At 48.6% G+C, this 20,836-nt stretch overlaps 8 protein-coding genes across 8 annotated transcripts in view; 1 reads left to right on the forward strand and 7 right to left on the reverse strand.

The window, feature by feature from the left end:
* Positions 1-765, reverse strand: part of L228DRAFT_247305 (hypothetical protein) — a 1,305-nt gene extending 540 nt beyond the window's left edge. The window contains exons 1-2 of the mRNA XM_018332615.1: positions 405-765; positions 29-220 (exon numbers count right to left, since the gene is read on the reverse strand). Of these exons, the coding sequence (XP_018188446.1) occupies positions 29-220; positions 405-501 (289 nt within the window). The 5' untranslated portion in view covers positions 502-765. The remainder of the gene's footprint in view (positions 1-28; positions 221-404) is intronic.
* A 223-nt stretch (positions 766-988) lies between these two features.
* L228DRAFT_220520 (phosphatidylinositol 3-kinase tor2) lies at positions 989-8,889 on the reverse strand. The gene is made up of 7 exons (XM_018330242.1): positions 8,705-8,889; positions 8,580-8,644; positions 7,578-8,529; positions 7,137-7,516; positions 5,331-7,078; positions 1,742-5,281; positions 989-1,673 (listed from the first exon to the last, which is right to left on the reverse strand). The coding sequence occupies exons 1-7, from the start codon at positions 8,752-8,754 to the stop codon at positions 1,317-1,319; spliced, it is 7,092 nt and encodes a 2,363-aa protein (XP_018188447.1). The 5' UTR covers positions 8,755-8,889; the 3' UTR covers positions 989-1,316.
* Positions 8,890-9,382: 493 nt separating this feature from the next.
* On the reverse strand, positions 9,383-11,102 carry L228DRAFT_247307 (NAD(P)-binding protein). Its single transcript, XM_018332616.1, has 6 exons — positions 10,825-11,102; positions 10,665-10,716; positions 10,315-10,609; positions 10,132-10,258; positions 9,851-10,077; positions 9,383-9,795 (listed from the first exon to the last, which is right to left on the reverse strand). The coding sequence occupies exons 1-6, from the start codon at positions 10,844-10,846 to the stop codon at positions 9,502-9,504; spliced, it is 1,017 nt and encodes a 338-aa protein (XP_018188448.1). The 5' UTR covers positions 10,847-11,102; the 3' UTR covers positions 9,383-9,501.
* Positions 11,103-12,038: 936 nt separating this feature from the next.
* L228DRAFT_247309 (hypothetical protein) lies at positions 12,039-12,668 on the forward strand. Its single transcript, XM_018332617.1, has one exon. The coding sequence runs from the start codon at positions 12,151-12,153 to the stop codon at positions 12,562-12,564; it is 414 nt and encodes a 137-aa protein (XP_018188449.1). The 5' UTR covers positions 12,039-12,150; the 3' UTR covers positions 12,565-12,668.
* L228DRAFT_139030 (hypothetical protein) lies at positions 12,666-14,482 on the reverse strand. Its single transcript, XM_018329158.1, has 5 exons — positions 13,935-14,482; positions 13,651-13,728; positions 13,337-13,556; positions 12,733-13,235; positions 12,666-12,680 (listed from the first exon to the last, which is right to left on the reverse strand). The coding sequence occupies exons 1-4, from the start codon at positions 14,366-14,368 to the stop codon at positions 12,819-12,821; spliced, it is 1,149 nt and encodes a 382-aa protein (XP_018188450.1). The 5' UTR covers positions 14,369-14,482; the 3' UTR covers positions 12,666-12,680; positions 12,733-12,818.
* Positions 14,483-15,075: 593 nt separating this feature from the next.
* On the reverse strand, positions 15,076-15,932 carry L228DRAFT_268271 (hypothetical protein; the record flags this gene model as incomplete). Its single annotated transcript, XM_018335102.1, has 2 exons — positions 15,076-15,837; positions 15,891-15,932. The coding sequence occupies 2 exons, from the start codon at positions 15,930-15,932 to the stop codon at positions 15,076-15,078; spliced, it is 804 nt and encodes a 267-aa protein (XP_018188451.1).
* Positions 15,933-16,183: 251 nt separating this feature from the next.
* L228DRAFT_220526 (putative cytochrome c heme lyase) lies at positions 16,184-17,782 on the reverse strand. Its single transcript, XM_018330243.1, has 3 exons — positions 17,500-17,782; positions 16,834-17,441; positions 16,184-16,775 (listed from the first exon to the last, which is right to left on the reverse strand). The coding sequence occupies exons 1-3, from the start codon at positions 17,581-17,583 to the stop codon at positions 16,535-16,537; spliced, it is 933 nt and encodes a 310-aa protein (XP_018188452.1). The 5' UTR covers positions 17,584-17,782; the 3' UTR covers positions 16,184-16,534.
* Positions 17,783-18,054: 272 nt separating this feature from the next.
* On the reverse strand, positions 18,055-20,052 carry L228DRAFT_247313 (hypothetical protein). Its single transcript, XM_018332618.1, has 4 exons — positions 18,658-20,052; positions 18,416-18,451; positions 18,266-18,358; positions 18,055-18,210 (listed from the first exon to the last, which is right to left on the reverse strand). The coding sequence occupies exons 1-4, from the start codon at positions 19,945-19,947 to the stop codon at positions 18,163-18,165; spliced, it is 1,467 nt and encodes a 488-aa protein (XP_018188453.1). The 5' UTR covers positions 19,948-20,052; the 3' UTR covers positions 18,055-18,162.
* Between the last annotated feature and the right edge of the window lie 784 nt (positions 20,053-20,836).

A 20,836-nucleotide genomic window follows, 5' to 3' on the forward strand; every position in this document is an offset into this window, starting at 1 on the left:
AATTGTGGAGGTTACGAGGTAAACATACGAAAACACGTCGTGAATATATCCTCCTCCCGTGCCCCTTTACATATCGGCAGTCTATACTCGAGACAAAACGAGCGATTGCAATCCGCGCACGTCGTCGCTGCCGCTCCGGGGTTGCCATCGCTCGGCGGCGTCAGAGGGATGATTGTGCTGTTCGTGTTGAAGCAGGTGCATTTGCAAAAGGACGTGGGTGCTAAAATTGGAGCTGCAGTTAGCTATCTTCCCCTTTCCCTCTTTCCATATTTCCCTGCTTTCGTGAATTATCGAACCTCCTGGGATTCACCAATCGATGGATTATCCCTCTCCCTTCTTGACAAAAGGCCGAAAGGCATGGCGCGCAGGCAATGCAGGCATACAGCGGACAGCGGACAACGTACTAGTAGCAGAAGTGCAAGACGCAAAGAACACGAGCGCGGACAAGACTGCGTATATATAAGATGACGATGACAATGATGATGGAAACCGGATCGACATTCTGGATAGAGGGAAGAAGATGGGTAGTGAGGCTACCATGGCGGCGCACTGCGAATTGCAGGGGGAAATGCTGCGCAGAGCTTATCGGTGGTGGGTGATTATGAACTAGGAGCGCAGACAGGAGAGTATGTAGTCTGGTCAATGCGATAGGGTACTTTTGGCTCTCGTAAAACAGTGATATGAGGAGTAAAACCTGATTTGAGCCTGGGACGTAAAGACCGTGGAGGCCATAAGCTACCTATATGGAATAGAAGAGTTTTGTGCTGTTAGCCGGAGGTTTAAGGTCCCTTGAGTCTGACGTTCGGACTGTAGATCTACTGCCGTAGCTCGCGTTCGGCTGGACCAGCATGTCGGCAGTCGGCGAATGCGCGACTCTAGCAACGCTGCACCACCCTGAACCCTTTGGACATGCAACTGCAAAATCTACTACGTTCGACAAGACAACTATCAAATTGGCAAATTGAATCCATGAAAATGATTGATTAGTGTAGAAAAATTGGTTAATTAAAGTAAAAGCCATTGCAAAAGGCAACGGCACTTGAATACGACCCTTAGATAGCAACATTCAATAACAAAAAGAAACGACCAATCCCCGATGCTAGACTTAGCCAAACGCCAGAGTTCAAGTTCCACCCAATGTGTTATAAGACAAGGAAGTAATATGTCACAAAGAAATTGGGGAAAACTGTGGAAAATAATAATCGGGCAAATCGAAACGTTATCCCTGAAATGTTTAGCGCTTCCGTAGCAACTCCGAGCATGAATAAATCCCTATGCCAGCCACTATGATATCCAATTGCGGCCAACGACCTACTCTACCAGTAGCTGCACCAACCGTACCAATGCTGACAGAGGTTTTCAAGATTGGTGGCTTGCTGGATGAGCTTATCGACCTGTTCCGGAACCTTGAGTTCCCGACCGGGGGTGAAGTCGCTGCCAGTGAGCTTCTCCTTGACTCTAGAGAGCACTTGAAGCGCTCTGGCATTCTGTACTTCTCTAGCCTCATGTCCAGCCGGTTCAGCATCAATGAGAGCCGGACGCGCGCGGGGTCGAGATTCAGGACGTTGCTCCAGATCTCCGACAAGCGATTGCCGGCGTTCCGAAGGGAAGGATGGCTCAGGAGGCGATTCGCGGTTCCCAAGACGCCAGTTGAGGAGCGGATCGTGAATGAACTGTGTCCCAAGGTCAACAACTCTGCTTTAAGCCCGAGCTTTGTATAAACGCAAAAGGCTTGACTTACCGCTTCCAAGACAGCCATGAGAGATTCTTGGTTGTCTCGAAGAACCCTCATCACTGCTTCGCATGTGATTCTATAGCTGCCCTCAACGTTACTGACCTCCATCGCATAGGTCAACATCCTGGTGAGTCGGAAAGGCACTCGTTCAGGGTATTTTTCACGGTACATGGCGACCTCGAAGCAGTCACCAAAGTCAATGTGGATGACCTTTCCGGTAACCCGATCCAGCATCAGGTTGGACGGATGGCGATCACCAAGACCAAGAATATATCCTACCATCGACATGACTGCAAGTGAGCGTGTAAAGTTTGTACGACGGTCGAGCCATGATTCCGAGTTCTTGCTCTTGAGCCACAGCACCCTGTACAGGTCCTGGCCCGTGGTGTTGTCAAGGGCGTATCCAAAGACCTCAACTTTCTGCATTAGGGTGAGGTTGTCATAGTCTGGAGCCATCTGCAACATTATCCGCTGCTCGATATTAATAAGAATCTTTCGGCTCTCGCGGTACTCGCGGATGAGGACATGAAGAGTGTCGCTGTTTGGCACCCATCCGAGAAGTCCAGAGTTTTGCGAAAGAGGAATGGCAGGGTATCGCTGAATGTTGAGATGGCGCTTGAAGCACTCTGAATCAGTTGCTAACAGTGTATTAACCAGCCCAAAGAGTTGCATGCATCGCTCGTCCTGTCGCAAGTCTTCGTGCCCTTTGAGGACATAGGTGTACGAGTTACCGTCGCTGCCCTTGAGGCTCATTTTACGAGGCCGTTGTTTCGAATTCAGGACGGTAAATGTAGGATCAAACGACACGATCCGGATGACTGGCTTGCCACTCTGGTATGTGCCTGGAACGACCAAGTCCAAGTCACGAACATTGAGCAGCTTCGGCGAAACGTACTGCAAATCAAGTGACCAGATCTGGTGGAGCTGTTTCGCAATCTTTCTGAAAACTTGGTAATAAAGATCCCAGGCCTGATTGATATCGCCAACTTCACCAGTGCGACGATACGTTTGACACCAATCTCGCGCTTCTTGGAGATCACGGCCAAACAGCTGGCAGAATGAAATCTCACGTAGCGTTTCAGGTCCCTTGTCGATGAGAGCATGAAGAGGTGCAAGCGTTGCAAGCATGCCCTCGATATTGTGGTCGCCAAAGTACAATCGTGAAGCTTCTTCAAGCCCTTCGTGCCAAAGCTCGTGCCATAGAACAGCGACACGAATGAGTTCTTGGCTGACGACATCAGCCTGTTCGACAAGGTTGGCGCTATGGGGCCGGAGAGTCTCCATGATTTGCGCCGCCGCGCGGGAACGGCGTGCCAAGTTCGACTTCATGGACACGGTCAACGGATACACTAAAGCCTGCGGGTGGACACGTCCAACTTCAGCCAGAAGATTATGAATGGACTGGCGGACCCTCGCGTTAGGCTGGTTGATCCGAGCAATCAGCTGCGGGATTACATCAAGCCATGTATCCACGCTGACAGACGCGATACCTTCAACAACTGCCAAGTTGACCTCATGGTGGCCACCGTGTGCAAACCAAAGAGTCAGCAACCGTAGAGTATCCTGAAGCGAGCTTCCGGAAGACAAGGCAATCGACTTGAAAAAGCCCCTGACGGCTGGTACGACGTGGTCAATAACAATATTTTGCGGCACAACGACAACCTCAGGCTGGGCCCTGGTAAGCGAGGTGACGACTTCAAAGTTTGCGAGAGCCCAAGCGTGCCAGGCCTTGTACCAATCCTTGTTATGCTGAGTTGCCGCCGAGAAGGATGCAAGAATTTCATGGACAAATCTGTGCTGCCAATCGCCGCGATTTAGAGCCGCCTGCCATTCACCCTGCTTCAAGTAGCATCTGGCAAGGAGCTTCGAGTATTCATCCAAGTCCTTGATAGTAGATACAGCAGTTCCGTTTATTCCATTTGTCAAGGGCATCATGCCGTTGCCATTAATGCCGTTTGTAGTTGGAATACTTGCCCTCGCTGTAACAAGATCATCGGTCATCCTTGCGGTGAACGTCTTGAGGCTCGTGAGTGCCTCTTCTTGAGCGCCGGTTGCCCATTTGTATTTCAGCTGCGCATACTTGACCTGCGGTGGAGCTTGAATTGCTGATGAAATGGACGAGGTCTCATCGCTTATGTCAAGCAAGGAATCCAACGACTTTTCTGCAAGCCCAATGCGATTGGATTTCCGGCAAAGATTCGAGAATTTGATCCACATCTCAAGATTTTCCTTTGGCGAAATAACCAGCGCGCGAACATTGAGCATTCTCTGCCAAACCTCAACGTTGCGCTGGCAGCCCTTGAGACGCTTTATCCAAGTCCGACGCATGGTAGCCTGCTTCTCAGGGTTGTTGCTGTTTTGCTTATAGGTAATAATCTCTTCCAACTCCGCAAGCATCTGTACCCGGACGACTACAGTGTAGGCTCTGTTATAAGACTCGCCTAGCAGAGCGCTCAGCTCAGTGTCTAGACCTTCTCGGGCCCGTTCAATATGGAGCGCCGCATCGTCAAACTGGTTACGATGCAATGAAAGAATTGCACCAAAGAAGGATCGGTCAGGTGAGTGCGACTTCATAGCAGCCAGATAATTGTCCATGAGTTCCCATTGGCCTAGACCCCAAGCGGCGGCTGCAGCCAAAGACGCAATTTCTCGCCTATGCTCTGTCGAAGACTGGACCCATTTCTCCTGAGCCAAGGATGACAAGACGTCCCATTCGCCCAAGGCGTGTAAACATCGCATTTTGCCAAAAGTAACCTCAAATGAGTCTGGCTCCTCGAGCTCCCTACGCTGATAAGCCTGGAGTGCTTCCTCCCAGCGCTGTAACTTTTCAAACCAGGTCTCCTTGAGATCCACATCGCGGTAATTCTGTGCCTTGCGCAGAATACCGATCGCAGCGTCAGATTGTTGAAGGTGATTGTTGATGCTAATCAAAGCTTCCACTGCACTCGAGTTTTGATCTTGTAGGAACTCCAGCTCCTTGTAGTGGAGTGCCTTGGCGAAAGCATGGCACTTGTATGCGTACATTCCTAGCATCCTTATATCGATTGGCAGGGCCTTTTCGTCATGCTCCATGAATTCGGCAAGGTTAAGCAGGATTTGTAATATTTCGGGAGGGATGTGGGGTGACGTTAGAGCTATTTCAATGGAGCGGACCAATTCTTCCTGGTACTGATCGTATAGCTCGGTCCAGCACGATACGAAAGCTGCGTTGAAAAGATCCTTGGCTAATGGATAATAAACTCCAGCAAGGCCCGCACAAGCGCGTAAGGCATGAGAGGGTGATTCCTTGAGAAGCTCCACGCTAAACCGTCGCATCCACTCCTGCCAGTCTTCACGAGTGGACTTCTGCGATGCCTCCCAAGCGTTCTTGAGATGTTGCTGATTCACGGGCAACTTCCTCTGCCCGATATCTGCAAACGGCGAGTCCTCGGTAGGTTCGTTATATCGTTCGTCAGGGCTGAGATCCTGCGGAAGAGGCTCTCCTTTCTGAAGCTTTGATACCAAGAGATCATAATTGGTGTGCGTAAGTTTGTTTATGGCCAGAATCTGTGGCTATCAGCTGAGCTACTCGAAAGATGGAAAGAAAATGACTGACCTTCTGGATCATAGGAACAAAGTGGAGATAGTCCTGGCCAAGCTGAAATATAAGCGCGCAAAGCGTATCGAGGGCCGCCTGCCTCAATATTATATCGCCACCGGCTAGAATTCGAGATAAAGGATGGATAATCCGCGATGCAAAATCTGAGATATTGACCTGCCGTGAGAGTTTTGCCAAGGTCTCAATTGCCTGGCGTCTAATGCTTGTTGGTTGTTGTGGCTTCTCAAAGGTCCGAACAATAACCGGAATTATGAGGTGCAGGTACTCTTCGCTACTAGCCCCAAAGACTAGGAAGGTATGCAGCACTCTCTCCGACGGTAATCTTCGCGGCGTCGAATCCTTTTCGAGAACTCCCAGCATAAGCGGAAGCAAATCGGCGAGATAGACCTTAAACTCTCCTTCGAGGGATCGAGAAATTGCTTCGACGAGAGACAGGATGGTTGCTTGCAATTGCGCGGTGGCTCCCCAAAACTCCTGCGCAACGTCCAAAATCTCTTTCAGATAAGGTCGAATATGCTGTCGCACAATAGAAACAAGGATGCTGAGCTGATTGAAGCATGATTCTAGACGACCGGGAGCTGAACTGCGGATGACTCCCACAAAGCCAGGGATGATCTGACCCAAGAATGGAACGCATTTCAAACCGAGGGTCTTGAAAATGTTCATGATTGCATCAATGACAGCAGAGTGGTACTGCGAAAGCGACGTATCTTTCAGGACACCCATCAAGGTATTGATGACAACAGTTGGATAGTATTCGTCGTTAGACGGTGTCAGGCCATTCATAATCAGCGAAACGTCCGTAACGGGTTGCGTCTCAGCAGCGAGATGGCTCTCCGGCGACTTTTCAATCACTTGCTGATGCTTATACGGGTCGAGTGCACCGAGGATACCCATTAGCTTTATGGTTTCCTTTCGAAGAGTTCCCGTTTGTTCGGTCTTTACAATGTTGACCAGAATAGAAAGCAATTGAGGATGTTCGAGGTAGGGATCGATGACATAGCCAGAATTGCTGGCAAGTTGTCCAAGAGTACGAAGTGCCGCTTCACGCTTGGGTGGGGAACTCAAGTCCTGCAGAGCCTCGATGATGGTTGGCATAAGATCAGGTACATATGGTAACATGTCCTCTCCGCCGACAGTTGCAAGTTCGCCAATCGCTTTGAGAACGGTGGCTGCCACACCGGCGTTAGGATCTTTCGCCTTTGGGAGCAAGACAGTAATCATAGGATCGACGTATGGCTTGATCAAGGCCGTCGAATTTGCGACAAATAAGCTTAGGAGCTTGGCACTCTCTTCTTTATTCCGAGGGACGTTGGAATATTCAAGTTCAGTTAGAATTTGGATGAGCACCTTTCGAAGCGAAGGGAAGACATAAGCCGGATTGACCGAGGTGAGGCGACCTATTATAGTAATCGCAGCCTCTCTTATGCCGAAAACCTCGTCGTTGAGTGCCAGGAAGAGAGTTCGAACATTCTCTGCTTTTGCGAGATGTCGATCGAATCGAGCGTCCAACGAAAGGAGAACAGTTCTCCTAATATCGGAATCGGCATCGGCAACGCCCACGGTAAGAAGCTTTTCGATAACTTCGCTCACGACTTGAATAGCATGATGACTTGTTTGATATACGATAGGATCCCTGACGAATAATTGACAACAAGTCAAGGCGGCGGCCTTCCGGATTTCGGGATTATCATCCTCGACATAGCGTATAGCCACATCGCGAACAAATTCATTAAGGACGTGTCCTTGAGGAAAACTTTTAGTCTCACGTATCTGATATCAATAGATGAGGGGGGAACCAACCTGAAAAGTCGAAACTGCCCAGAGTATGAAGGGCGAGCGCTATCTCCGTTTCTCGTTGCTCAACAGCCAGTGGATCTTTATGATCTCTCACCCCAATGCTTGGGGGAGGTAGGCCGCCGGAAGGGCTACCCAGGGGCTTAAACGGCCGCCCACAAAGTACCTGACTTAAAACGTCTAATAATTTCTCCTGAATCATAGGCTTGATGGGTGGAATATAATGAGCCATATCAACAAGGGCCTGAGTGAGAGACTCGCTCAATCCGCAAGCAAAGATGGGTTCGAGCAGAGCTTCCATGTATTTGCTGAGAGTTTGTCCTACCGCGATCGAAAGCATGCTAATGCATTCAAATACGGGGGCTTCATTCACATTCCGATTGCGCCTTGAAACGAGTCAGTCACCTAAAATGAGATCAAAGGGAAAAGGGTCAAAAAGATACTCACGTCTTCATGCTCAGTCCTTCCCTCACGTACACCAAAATACCGTCAAGGTAGGGAGCAATGGCGCTACCCACGGCACTGGCTATCTTTCCAATAGCAATGAAAGCCGCATTTCGATCTTTCTCGCGCTTGAGCTGGCCTTGAAGGTAAACCATCACTTTATGAAGATAATTCGTGACAAAGTCCATTGGGGCATAAGCCGCCAATATTGGGATCAGAACGACTATCTGTCTTCTAACCAAGGGCTCGCGATGGTCCTTGTATCGTAGAATGATTTCACAGGCATCGCGGTAATGGTCATGCATGAACATTCCTCCTCGTAAGAACAGCTCTTTGATGGTGAGGAGTGAGCCATGGATGGCTTCGGTAGAAGGGAGCCTGAGGCCCTGCAGAGCCTCCTCGTAGATGCGCGAAAACCATTGTTGGCGGAGCTGAGCGTCTCTTGCGGAAATAATCTCGAAACAGGCGCTGGCGGCCTCGGCGGCAGATTCCCGAATAAGAACTTTCGGGTCCCGCAGAGCGACCCAGATGACATCAAATATCTGAGGGACGAAAGCATACAAGAGAGTCGGTGAGTTCTTAGCAAGTTCACGAAGGGAAAGAACAGCGGCAAATCGTCTATTCTCTTGTCGATCGGACTGGAGCCACTCCAACGCGGCCTTGACTTCACTCTCCACCAGCTCCGCGGTCAAGGTCCCTCCCGGAGTAGCCAAACGACCTAGAGCGCGAGCAGCAACAACCATCGCCGCCGTGTCATTACTTCGCATTACGCTTCTCAGATAGCTGGAGAAGCGGGTGGTCTTTTGCGCAGCGTCATCGCCGTCGAAATCAATGAGGCGATCCAGGGCCAGGATGCCACCTATTCGCTCGTTGGTATCATTGCTGTGAACTACTAGCTGCGCGACCCTGCCATTGACAAGATTGTAATATTCTTGGAATTTCTCCGGGGTTAATTCTGTTACAGCATTAATATCCGATAGCAAGTATAATAACCAAATATCGTACCCCTAGAGGCGGTAGAAAGCTGATCGAGCAGCTCATATGCTGCCTTTTGGCGCACTTCATCATTTCTGTGAGAAAAATTAGCCAACCGCCGTGTGAACAGGAGAACTCCTTTCTGGTCCACTCACTTTGACTTGAGTTCCTGAAAGATACGGTTCAGGGTATCCGGCTGAGCCATGGCGGGCGGTATTTTCTCAGTGAAAGGCCCCGCCGGACGATCAAAGCTCAAATCACTTTTCCATTCGTATTGATGAGCTCTCAATCTGCTGAGAGAAGGTCGTCGAAGCTCAGCAGTGTCGCTGAAGCTGAAACTATGAGCGTGGACGACCGGTATCACTGGTGGCCTCCGTGCTACTACGTGATATAGCCGACACGTTCGGCTAGTTCCGAGCCTCGGAGGCTTGATATACTTGCCCCGTGTCTTGGGTGGTTCAACCAATCTCGCTTGAAGCTTCTCTACTGAACAAGGCTTGGCCTGAAGCGATAAAGCATTCACGTTTCTCTGATTTGTTGTTTAGGGGGGTAAGGTAATATGCATTTCAGTGATGACCATACAACTTTCTATCTCACCATACTTTTCTTTTCATCTATCATCAGTTCCTTGTCTATTCTAAAATTAACTTCGCCCCTTCAGATGCACATGATGTCACGCGGACGTTGTTCGAAATTAAACGTCCAGCCGTTCTGTGACCAGGCTCGTAGGCCTCTGATAGAGCTGAAATGTGGACACTATTACTATTTTAAACAGATCATAAGGTAAAGCTTCCTCTATTCTTCCGAAGGTTGACACGTAGATCTCTTTGCTGCTCCCACATACCACGTCAAATCAGGCATCGAATGTAAGTATATTTAAAGGCGGGAAACTGAAATTTTATTTGCGCTGGGATATTTTTAGAACTTGATACAAAACACGTGCCCGGTCATCTTACGCTCCAATAGCTTGCAATGACTTGACAAGGTCAACGACAGACTCCTCATACGGCCTAAACTTAATGCCCAACTCATTGACCGCTCTGCTATTATCGAACCCAGGCTTAGCACCCTCAGGATAATCTCCACCAGGAGTACTCTCGGTAGGGAGCTTTGATGCCAGCTCGGGGAAGTTCTTTCGAACAATATCGGCCGTCTCCTTGTTGCTGTAGTAGCCAGCAATGATGAAGTGTCTCTTTCCTGCTGCCGAATCCAGTTCGAAAGCTTTAACGTGAGCGAGAGCCACGTCCTATCGACTGATTAGTAGAAGTTCTAGAATTTGAAATGGATGAGTCTGATCATACGCGAACATCTACCCAAAGGATGAGGCCGGTGGGGGGTATCTCGTTCTTCCATTTGCCTTGGATCAGATCTGCTACCCGGCTGTTTGAGGTGTTGATGCTTGACAGGTCATTGAGATAGTTGATCACGGGACCGAAAACCATTGGAGGGTTAATGGTGGCAACAGTAAAGTTTGGCTTCTCCTTTTCCACAAATTCCCAGGCGGCCCTTTCGGCGAAGGTCTTGCTAGCTATCATTGAAATGAGTTTGAGTCCCAAGAAGAATAGTTCTGGAGTAAGCTTACCTCTGTACGCATCGGCAGGGTTCTTCTCTGCATCTTCTAATGTAACTTGATTCCAGTCCTGCTCGGAGTAAACATGGCCGGGCTTCTTGGTCTGATCCCAGATAGCCGCGAAAGACGAGGTAATGACCTAACATGCCATGTTAGTCGCAGCCTCTCATATAAGTCCACAATTGGTAGCCGTACCACTCGCTTCACTGATGGTGCGCTCTTCTTAATTGCCTTCAAAATACCAGTGGTTCCAATAATCGCAGGATCCAGGAGATCCTTCTTTGCGTCCGTAACGTTGAAATGGAAAGGAGAGGCCGTGTGGAGGACGGCCTCAAACGGGGGCTCGGATTTCACGGCTTCGTCGAAAGCATCGGGCTTCGAAATGTCCTCGACAATCGCAAAGTCGAGCTTGTCCTTGGACACTTGAGGATAGGCATCCTTGATCTTCTGGGCCTTTTCGAGAGAGCGAACGGTTGTGACAACGGAGTGACTTAATACCAGCAATTAGAAGATGTGTCTAGTTTTGTATCGTGGCTCAAGCATACCCATTCTTCAGTAAAAGGTCAAGAACGTGAGCGGCGATGAAGCCAGAGCCCCCTGCCAGGTGTTAGCAGAGTCAATTCCCTTTTATATTTGGATTTTTTTAATGTCAATTGGTACGATGCCCCCTAGCTTAAGAAGGTCCAAATGGGGGTTCGAACCTACCAGTCAGCAAAACACGAGTCATTATGAATGAAAGGATAATATCAAGCACGGTCAATCTATAATTTAAATGAAGTCTATAGTAGAAATCGGCGAGCAACAATTCAGGAATACCAAAGCTTTATATACTGGCCTCAATCGTGGGGCCATTGCATGATGACACTCGACTATTGCACTATCCGTTCGCGTCCATCGGCGTTACCTGCCACCGAACAACCCCACATCTTATCTCGATATCGGCGATAAATAGTAATGCTGCCCCACAGAAAGACACACGAAAATGGTATGGAAAGCGGGATGATGATTAATTCAGAAGTCAACTAACTTATCAGCTAATATACTCCTTAAGCGAGACCGGGTAACGGACGGTGAGTTTTTCCACGGAAGGAACCGCCTTCCATCACAATAAATAGGATTTATCCGGCAACAAAAAATATGAGGGCTGTTGACCTCCTACTTCACAACTCTTGCATTCTCCGCTCCTAATTCCGAGCGCAAGGGAGTAGGATTGTTTTGTAATTTTATTACAACGATGCAAAATGGAAAAATATTCAAATGACGTAAATTTATGTTTTGCTTCTCTCTGCTTCTCTTTCAACGGAGATGAGGGGTTGAGAAATATTATGTAATTACTCAGGAACCCATGCAAAGGCTACCGATTTCCAGAATGGTCTTTAGTTTGCTACAAGGTACACGCTTCAGAGGTACCGAGGGACGCAGGTCCACTGAACGCACACTTGTCGCGCCCATCGACCAGGGTTTGGAGTTGGCCTGATGGCTAAGATTTCGCTTAACTAATTTTCCTCACTATTTCTGGTAAAGTTACACCCGGACCCTGACAATTCCTGTAGCCAACTTTGTACAAAGTTCAGTTAGCCTAGCCTAGACAAAGGTTTAGTCTCCCAACTGGGAAAGCCGAATTGACATTTCCGTGATACGAACAAGAAATATTGGGGAAACGATACGTACGGTATGGTAGCTTGGGCATTATCTCCGAATACTCGCTGACTGATCGGATCGTTTCTGATGCAGAATTCTTATCTATCCGATCATGGGTGAGAGGTAGGCCAAATTCTTCAACGCGAGCCCGGCCATTGAAGCAGGTCCGGACGGGAAGATTGAATATGCCTTGTGTAATTATAGGTGCGATGACTGTGGTCGTTGGTTCAGAAGCTACGATAATTATCGCCAGGTATGATCCGATCTTTAAAGCCACTAGCCATTGTTCAAAATACACATGTTGACCTTTTTGTTCAGCACTCCCGAACTCACTTGAGCCGAGATAAACAATGTTTCGGATGTACTAGAGATTTTGCAGAATACTCAGCCATGATCATTCATCTAGAATCTGGAAACTGCCCTTCCGGCATGAACTGCGACCGACTAATTGACATTGCAGCGGAATGCTTTCAGTCTAAAAAGTACATGGTCAAGGGACTCAGTCGGGAGCGACGCCTGTCAATCGACTCTGATCTTTCAGAATACCGCGATTACTATGACGAATTTTATGAATGCCCCTACTGCGGCAAGTCATTTCCCCATGGTTTAAGCTTAAAACAACATCTGGAATCCACAGCTCACAGACCATACATCTTCAAGTGTCCTGATCGCGATTGCGGAGTGACATTTAATAGCGTTAGTGGTCTCGTCCAGCATGTGGAAAGCGACCGTTGCGACGAGGGGATCCGCTCAGGCACTGGTAGCATCCAAAAGATGCTCCGCTGGCTTTTCCTGCAGACCTGAGGCAGTTGAGGACTTTAGACGCATCCGGGGTTGATAGAGGCTTTCTTGTCCCGTTAGATATTTCTGTACTCCGTACTTGAGCGAGGCGTTCAACTTCCAGGCGAGGCGTGCGGTTCCTTCACAAACTTTTAGCATGATCCAAATATTTTTCTGCCAAAAAAATCTTACTTTTGACGGAGCCGGCAAAGTGAAACAAGAGCCAGCTTGACATTGAATTGAGAAGCAATTACCAGTAATGATATGTTTGAAAAGTACTAAGCACTGTCAGGCTCCCTGCCACCGACGTATTCCGAGAGTCGCGATATCTGCCTAGCGTTCGACAAATTTTGCCGCTCTTCATCTCCTTCGGGGCTTTCAACGTCAACTCCATTATCGTTTCCGTTTGGAGTCAGACCATTGGTGCCATTGGACCCATCTTGATACGGAAACCAGACGTCATTGTAATGCTGCGTGAAGAGATGTCCAGATGCATTGCGACGGAAGAATACTCTGCCATGATACTCAAAGTCGTACTTTGTCTTGTGCGCATTGTACAAGACGCCCCATCTGGTAACTGGATCCTTTTCATTGCAGAAATGTTCTATATGGCGGATGATGCGGGTCTGCGGTCTACTCGCGCTGGATCGGGGATTGTCAAAATGCGAAGCAGCGGAGCCGAACGTGTAGACCTCCTGTAGCCCATGTTTTATTAGTGGAAAAAGAGCGTCTATCTTGGAAATATGACGACAGCGGGAGGAGAGATAAAGGAATGGAATAATGCAGCGAGACCTACCAATTTACTGAGGTTCTCGGAATCCAACGTGGTAAACATCTTATCAAGCACCAACGACACAATGAGGCCGCCTTGAGAATGCCCGATTAGGACGACCTTCTCCACAGAGGGGTCAAGCACGTAATCCCGCAAATACGCAAAAGTGATCCGGCCGTCGGTAGTGTTGAGGTAAAAGCACCTTTGAAACAGGCATTCTATAAGGTCGTGTATTATCCCATAGCTGAAGCGGAGGGAAAAAAATAAAACAAGATTAGCTTTTGAACAATTTCAATGACTTCTGAGTGAGCCAAAACGACTTCATTGCTAGGCTTTACCTTCTATTGTGCACGCCGACAATTGGCCTGCCGAATGTCTCTGCCAGTCGTTCACAGTTCCTCTGGAGACCGTAATGGCTGTAGAGCAGTCGCGTTAACAACATCAATCACTAATGCCTTATGTGGCTTGGAAAATAGAAAGAGTTGGAAAAACAGAAGGGAAAGCACATGTCATCTTGACAGAAAGGAATCATTGCATCGACGAAAAGGCTTCATGGACTCTGATGCATATAGCAATGAAAGCATCAGTGCGGCAAAAGGTTTCCACCAGCAGGGAAGATTACCTGGTCATGATACCGTTGACAAAGACCCATCGCTCTTTGCTAAACTTCTGCCAATCGGCGGGATTCTGGGCGGCGAATACTACTCTTTTCCCTTGCAGCGGAAGACAGAGCAGGTACAGAATTAGAAAGACCACAAAGATGCCAACGGCGAATGCAAGTCCGGGAAAGAGGAAGAAGGCCGGAAAAAGTGCAAATAGGACAACAGTTTCCAGCACGGAAACGACAAGGAGGATAATCGAATTTCTAATATTCTTGGGCGTAGGATAAAGCTCTGCCAGATGGTCTTTCGTGCGGAGCGGCAGAAAAGCATCAATGATGTAAGGTATTTGTGCTAACAGAACAGCTATGTCGCCCACGAAGAGACGAAGAGGACTGTCGCTGGCGGCCGCGCGATCGGCGTCGGGTACTTTAGGCAACGCAGGATCTTTGGCCATATTTTGAGAATGTAGACGGCGATGCAGATTGCACAGGCGTTCTGGTAAATATAATTCGGATTGAGGTGAGGTCTTTCGAGTCAAAATTAACTGTTGTATTATTTATGAATTCAACTCAAGGCTTGAAGGAGTCAGGGAAACGCTAGAGACGCGGAAGAATAGAGAAGCCACGCAAAGATTGAAGCCACTGGATAGGGAAAAAAAAGTTACGATGTAAAGATGGGCATGTTCAAGGGAAACTTTTAGAACAACTTTTGAGGGGGAATGGGCCACGAGGGACCCCAGAATGGGCACGATTTATGATGTATTGAGAGTTTTGGGCAGGCACGTTGTGATATGCTTCACATGACGTCCTGCCGAAGCGCCTGACCAACCAAAATAAGACAGCCGAACCCTCGGAGTCCTCGCACTTGGAACGGCAAAAACATGATGTTTCTTCTGTTTCAAGCATATTGTTGAATGGTTGAGAGCCCCGGTGGAAATGATTTTAGAGAGGACTTTTGTCGATTTGTTTTTCGCCAGATCGCTATTCTTGATTCGCTAATGTAATGCGACGTCATCGCGTTCTGGTGGGACAAGGAAGGTAGAGTGAACATGTAATTGGTCTGCAGGTCCATCGAGGGTTTCGCGCCAAACAAGGCCCGTTCGTATTGTTCAGGAACTAACTTCGTGCCACGATGTCTCGCAGCACAGGGATTTCTGCACCTCTACCATTCTGACCTCTCGATCACTTCCCACGTAATGTCACCCACATCGGTCGTCTGTCCTTGCTCGAGGCCCTCTGGTTTGAACGTGAGTGGGCACGGAAGTGTTCCCCGACCCATTCCCACCACCCTTTCCCAGGTCCCAGACTCCGTAGGAAAGGTCTGAACAGACCATCCACCTGAATCGTCCTCGCTGCCTATTATCGCCCCTACCGAAACAGGGGCATACGTGTCTCTTGACCTCCATCTCCACCTCTCGACATGCAGGTTGCCACCGCTCTTAATTATTCCCTGACACCAAGACCCAACACGCACAACCATACCAATAGAGTCCTTATTATTTCCGGCAGTTCGCAAAACAATGGCGCATTTTTTGTCTTCGTCGTCTGTACTCTGAATTTTGAGATCGCGCCAAGTCTCTTCGTAATCGGTAATCTCGCCAGTGGTCGGGTGAGGGCCTCTTCCTTTTTCAAGAACTAGACCGCTTGGTTGAGGAAACATATCGCCTTCGTCAACTTGCGGATCATCGCTTCTTGAGTCCACCCAGTGCTCCCAGCGACCATGGGAAGCTGCACCCTCTGTAGTTGCTTTTTCTGAGTGAGATTGGCCAGCAAATGCCCAGTCTATGCGAGCTGTCGAGCTGCTATCATTTGCGAATTTTGGCTGCTTGAAATAAGACAGTTTGAGGACTCTTATGTCCACAAAATGAGAGCCAGGTGACGTCAATACGAGGGTAGAAGTAGGCTCACTCGCCGGTTCAGGAACCTATATGGTGTCAGTAAAATTGCTCACTTTTGCGTCTTAATATGGGCTCTTACCCAGCGAATGGATCGCCTTTCGGATATTGATGCAGAGGGCATGTTTACTATCCTCGTAATTTGTGCAATCTCGAATGCTTATTGAACAGGATAGCTTGCCCTTCATAAGTGTTCGCTTACTATCCCCGTGGCGTATTTGTGGAGAGCCGCACTTGGTGCGTTTCGGGCGGTTATCGATAGCGATGGCTTGGAATTTCGGTATAACTTTCGTCCGGCTCAGCAGTTAATCCGTCATGCCTCTTGATCACCCCCTGTTGTGTCTTTAAGCATACAATCAAGGAATTGGGTGCCTTCTAGTGATACACGCATTTACTTTTCATTACATTGGTATGGCGGCAATAAGCCTTCATTAAAAATCATATATCCAATACTCCAAAAACTTAGAGCGCATGGGTTGACCAAACCATATGCTTTTAGCACTACATACAAAGGAAGAAGGAGAGGAGAAAAGGTGCCGCGAAATAACAGAGTGCTATGCCGTCCCCGTATATGAATCAATGCAGCTGGGCGAGAATGTCGCTGGCGCCCAACCCATTCCTATTAATATATCAAAACGTCTGCAGGAGAAAATGAAGTTCTTGACTAGCCCTTGAACGCCTCTCTCAGATATGACAATAATGTTCGGAAAGCCATGAGAATAAAGATCACTCTCTGGCCTCCCCACCACTCGCTCTCCACCATACGTCACCGCCCCAGCGCATGAGTCGCTCAACCGCCGCGGTTGGTGTATCCACAGCAGGGCGAACATCCAGATAGAAAACGGGCTCCCCAGTCGGTTCAGGGGGTCCGGAGTAGTAGTCGATTACATAACGGACTTCTTTTTGGCTTCCGTCCGGGTTGCGTCGCTGCACAAACCAATCGTGTCGGTCAAAAGGCGGCTCATTCCTGTAAAAGAGGAAATTAGTTATTCGTTTATATGAGCGTCTCATCGGTCAATCCTTACCCAAACTTGGAAGGATAAACCCAGCCAAGAACTTGCAGCATAGTCGCCTTCGGAGTCATCTCCTTTGGTCGTCCCATGAATCGAATCAATCGCGGCGCATTCGCCGAGTTTTGAGCGTCAGCATCAAGCGCATTGATTGCCGCCGCTTCCTCGCCTTTCCTGCACTCTTCCCATCCCTTCGCCAAACCGCCAGAAAACCTCCGTTCCCATTCCACAATCTCGTCCCATGCGCCTTCGTTCAAGAAGTTGTGAACAGCGACCATGGCTTCCACAGCGTCTTGGGGCGTATCATCATAGCCTTTGCGCAGCATAGCGTTATACATCTGTTGTGGCGAGGGGTATTCCCAATTTCCTTGACCATCGCCTTTGGGGATCGATGACATGGATCGCTCGATCGGGAGATCGACAGTCTGATTTGCGGAGCGCTCCTGTGAAATAAATGCAGGCATGTAATTTAATGGGTTGAGCTTGGAGAGCGTCGAATTCGAAGGCGGTGCTTTAGAAGGCGTCGACGAAGAATCTGAGTCGTGTTTGACAGGGCAACCTCCCGTCGCAGGGGTAGCGGGGACTGGTGCTGGCGCTTGGCTCTCATGCATTGGGCAGCCGGGCTATATGAAACAAACAGTAAGATTTGGAAGCCAAAATATGAAAAGCAACTCTACTTACCGGAGGTTGAGCATTTGTAGCGGGAATTGGATGGGGCGCAATAGGCTCTTTCGCCTTGACCGGCTCTGCCCAAAACCAACCCATAGCTGCTGCAAAAAGTGATTAGATTAGGAGTGTCAGGTGTCTTTTGGAGAATAGCAGAAGATCAATTCTCAATTCGCTTTGTTCAAGCGTTCGAAACAATTATGTTTGATTATTCTCAAGTCAATATTGGTCTTGGATGGGATGTAGCAGGGAGTTCAGGCGGAAAAAGTTGGGTTTCCGGAATTGAATATTGTACAGTAGCCCGAGCAGTCCATGAGCGCAGAACAGCAACACCAATCAGGGAGCGCGTTTAAATAGCGAGCCGAGGAACCGGCCGCTGGTAAAATTGAATCAGGTTCGACTTGATTGGTTTGAGCGATTCTATTATGCGCGCATTGTTATAGGTATTATCTTGCTATGTTTGGAGCGGAAATTGCACTGGATATTCCGAAAGTCTATACGCTTCGTAGATCACACCGCTACTAAAGTCAAAAATTCGAACGAAATGTACACATGGAAAATGACTTCTATCTGCTCGAATAGAAAAGAGTTGAGAAAGCTTGGTCTAATAATTTCAACGGTATAAAGTGCCAGTCCATGCATAATCCCAAACAGGCTGTCAAACTACCGTGAATGCAATTAATACAGATCGCGCGTTTGCGGTCTTGTTGTACTGCACCAGTCGCACTGCCAAAAATTTTAGTCAACATAGACAAGCATTTTGAAGAAAGTATATACGTACTGACGTCGCGGATGAACCCTCATTGTGGAGTATGCAGTAACCACCGGTGCAGCTTTTGCATTTGCGCTGCGTGCGTGCTATACAAGTTGCACACTAGTAGGTCATGTAAGCAGGTTTTCAAAGGACCAAGTCAGAGATGCAGGAACTTACTGTTCGTCCACATTCCCAGCAGTCGCGTTTCACACCCTATGGCAAAAGAGTCAGCGCATTCAAATACAAGGGGTTAAGTTGAGGAGTATTTTTAACAGCTGCTTGATGTTCTTGAAGTTTGAATAGAAACTGTGCAGAGCATACTTTGCCTTTGAGGTCTCAGGCCCAGACGCCCGAAGAACCAGCGCCGGCCAGCATCTCATTTAAGACAAGCAGCGCTCTATACAGAGACCAAGATGTACCTTTATACTCTCCTCGGAACTATGAGAATGTGACGCTCCAGCTGCAAGGAGCTCTTCATACAGTTCTCTCTGCTGAAGTATTGTAAGGGTGACTGTTGGTTGTCCGTCGTAACATGACTCGCACCACCATTTGTTGCAGCTTTCGCACCAGCGTTCTCGAAGACACTCTTCGCAACGAGCAAAGAGATGTACGTCTCCCGCGGCAAGATGCGGGGGAGGCATTTGGGCTGCGCGCACCGACGAGGAGTGGAAAGGCGGAGGTGCCAGTAGAGGGAGTTCCTTCGGTTTGCTTTTCCCGTAGATGGCAGCGCCTTCCGGAGAAGAGTGACAATTGTTACAACCTTCTGGCCCCAAGGCGATTGTTGCGATTGCCGGTCGTAAAAAGGGCAGCGTTGACCGAGAATCAACCTGATCCTCAGGTCTCAAAATCGAGCGAGGATTATGCCTTGGTCCGCGGCATAGTATTGCATCAAACGCAATAACGCCTTCACAGAGCTGGACGATCTCGGCCCAATCTGGTAGTGGTCGTGCAATCACCCTTCCGCTGCCCTGCCACCAGTCATTACCGCTGCGAGAAAGCGCAGATGAAAGCGCATGCTGGGATCGGTGATTCCAACTTGAGGCAATATGGATACCAGGAGAAGCCGAAGAACGCAAATTTCTTGACACAGCTTCTTGACGGTTTGCAGAGCTGTCAGTGAAAGCGTCATCGTCCTTATCGGACATGGGCGGCTGGTCTTTAGGGCCAAAGATGTATAATGCTCGAAGCTTCGGCGTGCCCTCAGGCCTGGACGGCCGCATGGCATATTTTAGGACTTGCATCAACTTTCGCTCGTTTAGATTTTCAGCCTCTCGAACGGACAGGATGCGGACATTGAAGGGTTCATCGCAAATGATTTCGCGAATTAAATCTGCGGGCACCGAAAGACCGTCTAGAATGAGGGTCTGCACGTCTCTTAGAATATTCTTCTTCGTTAGTCGAGTAAATATTTGCCGCAAAGGGTCCGAGTAGAAGTCATCTTCTGTCACGAAAGACCTTCCAAAATGCTGTTGTAGATCTGATTCGGTAAGGTCTTCCGCTGAGGTGAGGCCAGAGGCATATTTGACCGTCGAGAGATCCAGATATCTGAAAGCATTATGTGACTCAAATACCAATGACTTAAATGCATGGGATGTCGATCCTAATGCATAGAGTGATGTCAAACCCAGGTACGGCGCAATATGAGATAGAATCAATGAATTTGACAGCAAGTCAAGCAGCGTAAGATGGCCAGTGCCGTCGCCTGCCATGTGCCGTGAGAATTATACGGATAAAAATGAAACAGACTAATTGGCGTTTACTCCATAGAAAATCTGTAGTTTCTGGCCCGTATTCTCTCCATATAAGAATATCGGATGAGGCGGCCCTGGCGGTCAACGACTTGGCAAATGCTGGTTGGAGATCCCAGCGCCATGCAATCCCCAATGGCCTGAGTTACTGTGTTAGGAAAGGTCGAAATAGCGTTAGCTTGATTCTCTTATCTTAGCGCGGAGCGGAATTAGCGTTCCGATAAGATCTGACGTGCCTTTCCGTTTGTACCTCGACTTTTGATGACCAAGACTGGCTGCATGTCACGAAGGTTCCAGAAGCCATATCTGCTTATGAGCTCTCCAGGAACCCGATATCTCATGAGGCCTTTCCCCCCTTATTCTCCTTGAACGTTACGATATTTTGGAATCGCAGCGTCAATATGGGCGAGGAGTCAGTATCCTTGCGTTGGTCGGCGCAGTTCGAACTCTCGAGGCAATACCAAAGCTCCGCGATCTTGAGCGGCGACAAGATCACTCTCCCTCCATCAGCTCTTGAGCAGCTTCTGAGCGCAGCGACAGTTACCGTAACTTCTCCAGAATCATCTCGATCGCACACGTCTAACTTCGATCCCTACAATCCCTATTCCTATGCAGCCGAACGTCAAGCGCGAGCGCAATTCCGCGATCATCACCAGCAACTACCTCATCCATTGACTTTCCGACTTGTCAACCCAAGCAATGATCGCATTGTATATGCCGGTATTCGAGAGTTCTCCGCCGAAGAAGGTCAAATCGGCCTGAGTCAATTTCTTCTCCAGGCGCTCGGTTTGCCCGAATCCGAAGAAGCGCCAACGGTTGAGAATGGCGTGACAGATGTCAGCGATCATAC

This window comes from Xylona heveae (genome assembly GCF_001619985.1).
Source record: "Xylona heveae TC161 unplaced genomic scaffold L228scaffold_5, whole genome shotgun sequence".
Lineage (NCBI taxonomy): Eukaryota > Fungi > Ascomycota > Xylonomycetes > Xylonales > Xylonaceae > Xylona > Xylona heveae.